The following is a 12,240-nucleotide window of genomic DNA, read 5'->3' as shown; positions in this document are numbered from 1 at the left end:
TCTCTGCTCTCAGTCCTTCAGCATGCAGACGCTGTCCTTACATTTAGAACATTTCTCACGTTGATGAGCTGGTCCATTTCCACACAGTGTTATTCTATTTTTACACATCTGTCAGTTCGCTCACCTTTCTACAACTGTTTCTGAAAAAGCTGGGACACCGTGTAAAATGTAAATAAAAACAGAATGCAATGATTTGCAAATCTCAAAAACCCATATTTAATTGAAAATAGACCACCTGGTGGAACATCTCACAACTAATTAGGTTACCATGGCAACAGATCAGTAACATGATTGGGTCTAAAAAGATGATTTCAGAGAGGTCAGAGTCTCTCAGCAGTGAAGATGGGGAGAGGTTCACCACTCTGTGAAAGACTGTGTTGGAAAATAGTTCAACAATCTAAGAATAATGTTCCTCAACGTAAAACTACAAAGAATTAGTGGATTTCATCGTCTACAGTTCATAATATCATTAAAAGATTCAGAGAATCTGGAGAAATCTCTGAACACAAGGGACAAGGCTGGAAACCAATATTGGATGGTGGTGATCTTCAGGCCCTCAGGCAGCACTGCATTAAAAACACACTATTCTGGAGTGGAAATCACTGCATGGGCTCAGGAACACTTGTGAAAACCATGGTCTGTATTAAAAAAAAAAAAGGTATATACTTTTATAAAACAATACAATTTCTCAGTTTTAACATTTGATATGTTGTCTTTGGTCTATTAAATATGGGTTTATGTGATTTGCAAATCATTGTATTCTGTTTTTATTTACATTTTCCACAGCATCCCAACTTTTTTGGAAACTGGGTTGTACAACCTGACTGCCATCAGTTCTTCTTTCCTTAATTATCTCCTCTTCTTTTCAGGTTATTTTAATTTGATCCTTTTTTTTTTATCCTTATAGTCAGTCAGTTTTTAAACTCCTTATTTATTAGCTTTGTGAAATTTCATGGTGATAACAAAGCGATGGTTTACAGGTCAGCTGGGTGAACTATTAAAAATGTGTTATGACTGGTTTGAGTTACATATCTCATGCGTTTATATTTATATGTAGCTTCATATTAGACCCTCACAGGCTGAACGTATCTCTGGCTGTTTATAGCAGCAGATCTAAAGGCTTTCATGAACTGGCTGCAGACTGAATCACATCACGCAGTGCCAAGGACAGACACAATGGACTCGTTGTCACGGCAGAATTTTAAGGATCAAAATGTAATTGAAAGGACACGATGCGTGGCTGAGTGTGTGGTGTTACAATCAGTCTAAATATGATATCTGCTTCTCTTTACATTTATTAATTGCCTTCCACAGACTCACATGTGGCAGCAGTTCATCAGGATGGGAGATGTAAGTGTCCATACAGCTTTCTAACAGCAATCCTTCAATGTCTTCAAAGTCCACCGCGCTTTTAAAGGGAAGGCAGACGACTCTCTGATTGGTTTGTTTTACGTTGTGCCCAAAACACACTGTACCACCTCTCTGAACATGCACCCTGGTGGCGGTAAGATTATCTGCTGTTCAACTAACAAACGTGGATTTGGACGTGACATAACTCGACTTAAATAAAGTCCAGAGAGTAGAACTGACCTGTCTGATGGTCCGGGCCACCAGGCTCTCCAGAACCGGTCCTCGGTCTTCATGCAGGAGGTGGACTTCGTCCAAGATCAGGAGACGCACGATCTGGGAGAGAGCCACGTCCCCGACGCTCTTCCTGGTCACAACGTCCCACTTCTCAGGGGTGGTCACCAACATCTGAGAGCAAACATGGAGACAGCAGGTGTTGGACAGAGATCTACATTAACCTTTTACCCAAAGAGGAGGTTCCTGAATAACAGAAATCAGGTGGTGTTGTTTGTGTTCTTTCTTCTTTTGTGATGTAAAAAGCAGAGTAGGACGATGGAAGAGGGACACCACAGTAGACATATGGGGGACACACATCTGTGCTGCAGCACAAACCAACGACATCACCCTCTGGTCCACGCCTGCTCGACACACAGGCTGCTGGTTAATATCACAACACCAAGTCAAACCCCTAATGTACGGCCGGCCTGTGTGTGACACACGAGAGGGCTTTTAATTTGCAAGGAGTGCTATTAATTTGAAATGGATACATGAAGTGTTGACATCCAGCTGGCCAACAGTGAATGTTAGTGACAGACACTCGTGGCTGGCCTCACTGCCAAAACGCTTCCCATCCACATGAAGGGGTTTGTTTCCCCACAGCAGCCCCCAGCGAGTCAACGACACACCAACACACAGCGAACACACTCTGTCTCGCTGCTGCACAACATGGCTCATTAGCAGGGGGCTCAATTAAGGTGCAATAAATAAAGTGCCGTAGATATGAATGCAAACACATTGCCGGAAGCTTATTTTGTGCAGCGCAGTGGGACACTCAGGGTTTAGGCGAGGTGTTCAGTCATTTCTGTCCAAAAGAAAAGACGTCTGCGGTAAAGAGTTAACTTTATTTATCAAACTAAGATGTCTGAAGCTTCATAATAATTTTAGCTGAGATTAAATGACGAATGTGGATTTTATTATAACTACAAATATTGTTTTCAATACACATCTGTTGCTTTAAAACAGGCTTTTATTGTGGTATTCCTCTCAGACTAATTATATTCAACAGTATCAATACTTCTATTAAATATCAACATACCTTCGCACATTGCTTGGTGTCTAGAATTCCAGTGCAATTTTATTCTCTCTTTTCAAGAAAAACACTACAATGCATAATTAATGGTGTGTGAACTGTTTGGCAACCTGTCCGGGGGTGTGCAAATTCCCATTAAACTCTTCCTGTAAAAGCAGTTCATTAAATCCCCTCTAGTTTGCATTTAAATCAATCTATCCAGCCATTAGAGACTGGCGTGCTCACAGAAAGGGAAGCGCCAGCTCCTAATTGGAGCGACTGGTTAATCTAAATGGAGACTCTGGCAAATGGAACACAGGCCAAAGTGCTTTTTTAATTGCTTCCCAAATACACACAAGGCGGTGCAGAGAAAACATGCCATTGTTGGGATGGATGATGTTATTCAGCCTATTTATCAATCGATCACAGAAGGACTGAAATCAATCCTCCAAATCCACCGGTTCTGGATTTCATAAAAGATGATGGACGTCAATGTTTCTGAAAGGTGCGAATTTAAACACAGAATAAACCTAAAAAAAAAAGAAATAAAAGCCTGAAAGAGCTGTTCATTAAGGAGCACCAATTAAAAACCTGCTTATGTTTAAAGTCCAATTCCACTCAAAATATGTTTTTGTTGTTTCTCCAGTTTAATGTTGGAGATTCACTCTGCAGAGTTTAAAACTAAAAGGGCGTTCTCACGTCGATCTGCTGAAGGAGTAAAGTTTAATGAGATAATTGATACAAACGTGATTGTTCCAAGTGTGTTTTCATAAGTCTTCATACATTTCTGGAGGAGATCTTTAAATAAAGGAAGGTTCAACAAAATCAGGACGCTGGTTATTTCTATTAAAACATGCCAAAAGTTTTGGATTAATTCAAAGACTGTATATAAAAGTGTTCGTAGCTTCCAGGTCTGAAAAATGAGGCCGATGCAGAAGCGTCTTAAGCTGCAATACCACCGAGTGCCACTTGAGGTCGGCTCCAAAAAGCCTCCGGCTCCATAGACTCCCATTCAACTTCTCTCATCAAATCCAAAGTGAATAAAATGTGTCCATCAGTTATCTCGGTGTTGTTAGCTAAAGTCACTCCTTCTTCTTAGTTTTCTGGAGGTCCATCTGAAAATAATCCCTCATTCATTAGAAAAGAAGATTCAAGAAGACCTGTTTTTGGGGGCGTGTCTGTTTGATTGACAGGCCTGTGGTGCAGTCAGGTTACAGCTACCGGTGTGTGGAATGTAGTATTGTCAGGTTTCCAGTCAGATCCACCACTGGCTCCTCCCCCAGCTCGTCCAAATATGGTCACTTCCTGCTCCAAACCGCTCCGAACTAGCAAGATGGTGACGGACAGAATCTGAACTGGAGGCTTCATAATGTTCACAAACCAACGATGACATTACATTACAATTAGCTGACGCTTTTATCCAAAGCGACTCCCAATAAGTGCATTTCAACCATGAGGGTACAAATTCAGAACAACAACAATTAAAAAAAGTACAATTTTCTTCAAGACATCACCGCTGGTTGCTGCTCGGATTAATTCTTGAACAGTGAGCCTGCTAATGTTCATCTTAATTAGAGATAAAAAAACAACAACCTAAAAATAGTTGGTAATCCATCACATTACTCACTCCTTTGCTGTCTAATTTACATTCATGTCATGTGACACGTCCCTTTAAATATTTAAAGGGGAGGTGCTTCAACATCAGAGAACTGATGAACGATGTTCCCATTAAAACACAGCAGATTTGGGGGTCGTTTTATTTAAATGTTGGTCTTCAAACCCTGCAACAGTGAAATCTCAGAAGCAGTCTGAGTAATGTAGAAATCATAGTGTCATCCACAACAAGCAAGTCCTTCAGTCCAATTCATTTATTGTAATATTATAAAAATGATCTTGAACAAAACATTTTTTTTTTAGGTTAAACTGATTATTTAAATTGCATTGCTCAATGATTTGCAATTTGAATGCTGTTTTTTAAGAAGTACATGTTTTAGATTTTGTAAATGCAGCTCTTCAGACTGGAAGGACATGTTCAAGATTTATCATCAGTATTTATTAGACTAGATTTTAAGTTTCAATGTCAACTTGATATTGTCATTTGTGATCAAAATATTTTGTATATGTTTTGTTTATCGTGAAAACAATAAAATATTAATTTAAAAGGAAAATTATGTATTTCAGACACTTTTTCCATCTCGGCCTGGCAGGTATAGAGATGAATGTTTATTTCTCCTTATTAATTCTTCGTTTGAGACTCGTTCAGCATACGGGAGACACCGCTGACATTTCCTGCAGCGTTCATAGGAAGGCTTGTTACCATATGATTAGTTAGATATTGTAACGTGGCATTTATTAAGGCAGATCACCTGCCCATGATACGTTGATGAATTCCGGGTCTATTTTCTATTTATGATCATTGTAGATGGAATGTTTTTGTTGGGCAGGGATACACTCATTTACGTAAGTATTTTAAGAGTTCATATTAGAACAGACCGATATCTCAAGTTTTGACAATATATTGATATTTTTTCTTTGGAGATGTGGATCAACGCTATATCATTTATGTAGTTTTAATGTCAACCCTGTCTTCAACATTGTTGTAAGGATGCAACGTTTGCATTCTTTTAGTTCAAAGGTTAATTTTAAAAAGCAGAACTTGATAATTACATATATCTATTCCCATCTTGTACATTTATGATTTTGAACTTATAGTCCATTTTATGTTTCATTATTTGTCTTCATTGAAATGTTCCAAAACTGCTGTTACATAAAAAGTAAATGTATAAATTCCTACACATCACTTAGATCTTTTTATTTAGTTGCTTTATGCTTCAAAGTTACAAAGGCATGCTGGGAAATGCTCATACTTATGGTGTGAAGGGAGGAGCTAAAACCTGGCTCCTCATGGCTGTGGTAGTTATATTTTTTTTATATTTTTTTTATGCAGAGCCACTGAGCCTCATCGCAGCAAAAACTACATCAGTTACGTGTTTCATTATAACGAAAGGAGGCAGAGGGATAATTCAACTTATTAAAATAAGTTGAAGGAGCGTTCTCTGAGAAAAACACTCTTTTTTAAAATAGACTATTTACTTCACATCATTTTTTATTTAGTTTTGCAGCTGTATATTTTCCTGTCATTGTATTTCATTTTGATGACACTGTTTTAATATGAGTGCTTGAGGCAGTTCACATGTAGCTTTGACTTACAAATGAATGTTTAACCCACTTTGTAGAAAATATAGAGTCAAAACTCATATATCTCCATTCAGCCAAACCATATCTGGATATGACTTCTGGTCCATGACGACCAGCATTAGTTCATATGACGACGTTCATGGTTTCCTCTCTGTTCACTATCGGTCAGTTGTACAGTCAACATACATGCTACCAGAAAGCTCGCGCCAACTAAAATATGTCCAGACTAAATGTTAGAAAACAGAGTATTGGTCCAAAGTCGTGGAAGTGTCAGGTGTGTTTTCAGCTTATTGTTACAGGAAGTTAAGTTTCAGGCTGTTGTGTGTCCAATAGTCCATCAGGAAGTAGCATCCAGGATGTTGGCAGCATGCTAGCAGCTGTGCTTCATCAACTCAACATCATCTTCCTGGATGTTGCCTCTGAATACCGTCTGAATGCGGCAGCTGTTAATCATGTGCCATTCCCCGGTGCGTCCTCATACTACAAACAGTCGGAGGTTGGGAGGGCGATGCAGAAGCTCATTTAGGAATCCCCCCGTTCGTTGGTCTAATGAGTAGAGTGGGAGTGATGAGCTTCTTCCTCGGTGGTGAGGTCAGCTCAGATGTGTGCAGCCATGCACAACACAGGCCGGGACACACCTCGCTAACTTTCAGCACTTAACCACTAATTACTGGTATTGCTGAGAGACAGTGTGATAAGTGATCAGCTGTTGAAACAGATCTTTGCATATACGACTCGATACAGAGGGACGTTTCAGTATTGACGTGAACTGTTTCGGAGTTCTGCTGCTTCAGTTTCAGTTTTAGTCGTCTTTCTGACACCAAATTCAGGAGCACAAAATTGGCTGAAAAACAACCGCAGCTATTTCAAATTTCTTTACATGTGACCTGACTTTACCGAGAAATTTTGGACCGGTTCCCTTCATCCTGTCTGTTCTGGAAAGCGGTCCGGCTGTGAGGCCGTCATTAACTAACACTTCCTCTCTGGACAGAGACGGAAGACGGCCTGGAAGTCCCAGGATGCCACCCACCCCCATGCTGGCATCCACATGGCAGCATCCCGCCAAACCCTTTCTGTTTCCATGGTAACCACCGCACAGCCACGAGGAGAGAGAGAAAGATGTGGGAGGATGGGGTAGGTGGGAGGAAAATGGAGTGGGGAGGTTAGAGAGAGACATTTACTGGATGACGATATGTTAACGACTAACAGCCTGTCAAGGCAAACTGTAATGAGAACCTTCTCAGTGTGTGTGTGTGTGTGTGTGTGTGTGTGTGTGTGTGTGTGTGTGTGTGTGTGTGTGTGTGTGTGTGTGTGTCCTTATGTTCAGTCCCCACGAGAATACCCTCACAATTAGACAAATATGAGAAAACATCATTGCAGTGCCGACTGCTCTTTTCTTCTGCTGGGTGGGTGATGCAGTGGGAGGAACAAAACAGCTCATTTTCAATCTGGGAGAATAAACTGAAGGTTCAGGAAGCCCTCGGCTACACGTTCACACTGACTGATGACATATTAACCCATTTATTATAATTGTTAGCTCCACTGCTGAACAAACTGGCCGTCTGTTTCGTTTAATGTTCCTTACACAAAACGTATTGTGTACAGTTTTGTATTAAAAAAAAAAAAAAAAGGATTCCACGGCAAATGCTTTTAAATTCTGCTAACAGTCCTGTTTTAAAGGTATGTAAAGAGGTCTGTCATTCTGCTGATTATTTCCCTGTTCAGAAAAACAACAAAAAAGAGGCATGTAAGTGAGATTTAAGACAAATACTTTGAGCGTTTACTATCACCATTTCCAGGGTCCTCACAGAGGAGGGTCTTCTGGGTAACCGCAGACCGCACAGCGACGCACTGAGCTGGATTTCATTTCATATCAGTTATGTATGTATGTATGTATATTGTTATTATTATTTGTCATAAAATATTCCTCATAAATTCAAAGTTATGTTATTTATTTACTTGGTCACCTTCATTTTTGATATTTTATAAATTATGATATTTGTATGACTACTTGCTTCTGTTGCATGTGGTTAATACTTTGCAGTTGTATGGTGGCTTTTTACTTGAGCGCGCGCGCACACACACACACACACACGCACGCACGCACGCACGCACGCACGCACGCACGCACACACACACACACACACACACACACACACACACACACACACACACCAATGGTGACAGCTGTAACATTTCCCTCAGTGGGATAAGTATCCCGTCTATCTATCTCTTTGTATAAATTCAATACCAACAACAGTAACTTCTAACTTTCTCCCAGTTGCTCCCAGACTGGTCAAAGTTCCCTCCTAAACGGCCAGCTGCAACCATCCCCACACTCCTTAATGACACAGCAGATTAACAACTCACAACTCCCTGCAGCAATCTGGCCAGTCATTTTCACAGCTTAGCCACTTTTCACAATCATTGCAAAATAGCACAAAACTACAGAACAGAATAGTTCATGTTTTTCTTTGAAAAAATACAAAGTAACTGCCTTTTAGGTTGGAAAACATAAAAAAACTGGTGATCATCTGATCAGCCAATACACCCTTTGGATTCCTGTAAATTCATGAATCTGATTGGTCGTACACGAAACCGAGTCGTGAGCATATTGGTGTGATGCCCCACTGACTGCTGCTAATTTACGGTGAACATCAAAAGGACGTGATGAAAGAACGAGAGGACAGCCAAGGTTACCGAGCATGACATCACTCCTGGACTGAGCTGTTCACTGAACCTCTCTGTAAAAATGGTGAAGCTAACAGTCAGATGGAGGCATCAGAGAGAACACGGCTCTGTGAAGGAGAGCTGCAGAGAATCTGACTAATCATTCTCTTTGTCAAATCTTTTCAGGAGACCTGATAGAAATGCAACTTTAAAACACCTTCAGATGAGCTGGAATTGGCCTCATTTCACTCACACACACACACACACACACACACACACACACACACACACACACACACACACACACACACACACACACACACACACACACACACACACACACACACACACACACACACACACACACACACACACACACACTTCCCTCTTGTATTCATAAGTCCCACCAGGCTTATAAACTTAAACTCTAAGCTGTGAAATCTCTCCAATCCAACTCTTTTGGATTTAACAGATATGCATGTTTTCCAACCTTCTCAGTCTTTAAGTCTGGATCCACCCACCTCCACTTCCCTCTGAGCTCCAGGAGCCCGGCTCGCTCACTCACTGTGCTCAACCTGCAACTTTCATCCCCTTTGGCCTCATTGTATTAAATCTATTTTGCTTCTATAACAAAGGAAAAAAAAAACTCAGAGGATGAGTTTATAGTTTCTATTAGAGAAACTCCTCAGAAAACACAAATAAAGCTCTGCTGATCTGTAATCACTGAAACACTCCACTGATTATGCAACCCATCGAACTGACTGGTAAACTTAACTGAACATGCAATTTTTTTTAAATTTGACTGCTTGATAAGCATCGGGCCGGGTGTACTGTAGACCGGGCGGTGGGCCGGGCCGGGGGCCCGGGAAGGCCGATCGCCGGCAGCATGGACTACCTCTTGGGACGTGGAACGTCACCTCGCTAGCGGGGAAAGAGCTGGAGCTGGTTCAGGAGGTGGAGGGATACTAGCTAGATATAGTTGAGCTCACCTCCTGACAGCACTGGCTCTGGAACCAAGATCCTGGAGAGGGGCTGGACTTTATCCTTCTCTGGAGTTGCCCCGGCTGAGCGCCGCCGTGTTGGAGTTCTCCCCGGAGAACGACCGGTCGCCTCCATGTGCCTGCAGGTTGCAGGGAGGAAGACTCTGACTGTTGTTTGTGTTTATGCACCAAACAGCAGTTCGGAGTATCCGGCCTTCTTGGAGGGTCCCGGAACCGTTGCAACGAGCCATCCGGCCTCTTTACAACTGTTTCTAGTTTCTAGTTGCTTTGCAGTGGAGCAGGAGCTCTTTGTTCTCCAGCGTTTTCCACTGACGAATGAGGTTGAATATCTTGATATTTCAGAAAGACCTTTTATTGCGACAGTCTGAGGGACACTTGTTTAATAATCCTGCTGTTTAATCAGCATCTGATTTTTTCCACAACTGTCTGGTGGATTGATCGTATTGTCAAAGGTGAAGTGCTCACTAACATGGAGAACAAAATAGGAGAGAAATAAACCTTTCACATACATGAAAGAATACGTATTATATTTTACTTCAACTTGTGAAAAATGGGAGTGAAATGTTAGATTTTATGAAGAATCCTTATGAGCTCAGATATAGGAGCCACCTCATAAAGTGATAACATTAGAAGATGATAGAAATCCGCATCACCTGAGTATCTTAATACTGAGTGAAGGTTGATAAACATGATGGAACGCGTCTTCTGACAATATGGAAATAAAAAGATTTACAAAGGTTTCCAAACGTCTCCTGCACAGAAACAACTTATTTCTCTGTTCAGCTCTCTGCCCAGTTCTTCTCTCCTCCTCTCATACTAACACTTCCACAACAGCTCTCTAATCCAAAACAAATATTTAAATTTGTCATTACGATACTGTAACCATGGTAACTACTCCCAAGTGTAGACAGAAGTCTGTCTGACCATACAAACCGCCAGTAATTAATAAATCCTGTAAATCTGCAACACAATGTGGAAAAAGTGAGGGTGTTTGACTTCTTTCCTTCCTTATTCAACCCACAATATGAAAAAAAAGAAAAAAGAATCAAATATAAGAGCAATCAGGACATTTCATGATATCTTTCACTGATGACACAGTAAATCTTAAATATCAGCAAATACTGAGGGTTGAAAAGGTCTGGGACTATTCGTGCAGATGTTTTTGATTCTATATTTGATCACAAATTATAATATCAGCTGAACCATTTGAATGAAAAGGTCCTTCTTGGTTTTCAAGCATTGCTGCTCAAAATCAGGAAGGAAGGACTCAAATACTCAACTAACAGGATGTTGAAGGTAAATAAAAGGTTTTGAGATCGAGCCATTCTTCAAGGCTTTGAGGTGTTTGGGCTCTTTACTGTGCTGTAGTACGAGTCCTTCTCCACAAGGATCAAAGCAGAGGGTGGAGCATGTCTCTGAAGGATGAGAATGATCGAGCAGCATGTTGAAGGCTGGAAGAGCATCTCCAAGCAGCTTCATGTTCCTGTGACTACAGCTGCACATGTTGGAAACCAGTTCAAGGTCCACAGTACTGGAGTCTAACTGCAGGAAGAACATGGAGCCCATAGTGAACAGAAGGATGGTGATGATGGTCCACAAAGAACCGAAGAAAGCTTCAGAGTAGAACTCCAAGGTCTCAGAGTCTGACTGCAGCATGAATCACTTTCTGAGAGCTTTTTGTTTAGTCCCATCAGCTCTGTGTTCAAAGAGGAAAATATGAAATTCTCCAGGAACAGAACATTATACCTGCTGACAGGAAGTCTCACTGACAGACAGGAAGGTTCAGTATCTATTTTGTTATTTTCATTTGTTTTATTATTTAAAATATTGTGTTGAAATAAGAATCAAAAGCAAAGTCAGATTTTTACTAGATATAGAATAAACATTGATGGAGGCTGATTACTTTTGTCAGTTTCAAATTATTTCTGAAGAAACTGTGTTTATTCCAGTTTTTATGTGAAACTGAAACATTGATTGGTCAACATATTCTTATTGTTATATATTTTTTTGAATGTTGAACTGAATTGAAAAAGGTTTTGGACTAATTTTATGGTTATAAACCCATAAAAACTAGTTTAAGTCGTATTGATTCAAAGTGCTTACGTAAAAAGGGACATGCCATACCGATGAGTCAAAATATCAATATTAGATTTAAGAAACTTTAAGAAATATTGTGCTGCTTAAATAATTCAGGATTACCGTATTTTTCGGACTATAAGGCGCACTTAAAATCCTTAAATTTTCTCAAAAATTGACAGTGCGCCTTATAATCCAGCGCGCCTTATGTATGGTTACTTGTTGTGCTTATTGATCGATTTTATGTGGTACAATGCGCTCAAAAATCTGTCGAAATGTGTAAGTACGACTTTGGTAAGCAACGAAGCCGCTCCGCTCAGTGGATATTCGGAGCATTACGGTACGCTGTGCCACGACCTGATCGGCCCCGTAACAGGAATGTAATGTCTGAACTAAAAGTGCATTCATGTGAGGCAGCCCGCGCCGGGAGTTTGATTTACCGGACTGTGTTGTTTTGCTTAATGCGCCTTATAATCCGGTGCGGTTTATGTGTGAACATAGACACGTTAATTCACAGTGCGCCTTATAATCCGGTGCGGTTTATGTGTGAACATAGACACGTTAATTCACAGTGCGCCTTATAATCCGGTGCGCCTTATAGTCCGAAAAATACGGTAGTCCTCGATCCACCTGTTTTATTCTCATAAAACACAGTTTACA

At 40.6% G+C, this 12,240-nt stretch overlaps 1 protein-coding gene across 4 annotated transcripts in view; it reads right to left on the bottom strand.

Moving 5' to 3' along the window:
- Positions 1-12,240, bottom strand: part of ascc3 (activating signal cointegrator 1 complex subunit 3) — a 150,418-nt gene that overhangs the window by 78,495 nt on the left and 59,683 nt on the right. For all 4 annotated transcript variants that reach the window (XM_069723596.1, XM_069723598.1, XM_069723600.1 and 1 more), the window contains exon 11: positions 1,591-1,755. In XM_069723596.1, the coding sequence (XP_069579697.1) occupies positions 1,591-1,755 (165 nt within the window). The remainder of the gene's footprint in view (positions 1-1,590; positions 1,756-12,240) is intronic.

Source organism: Brachyistius frenatus, unplaced genomic scaffold (genome assembly GCF_029030835.1).
Source record: "Brachyistius frenatus isolate BFR_SWC_R1_liver_20210118 unplaced genomic scaffold, ASM2903083v1 Contig_336, whole genome shotgun sequence".
NCBI classification, from domain to species: Eukaryota; Metazoa; Chordata; class Actinopteri; family Embiotocidae; genus Brachyistius; species Brachyistius frenatus.
Note: the sequence above shows the minus strand (reverse complement) of the source record. Positions and strands in the feature narration are given on the sequence as shown.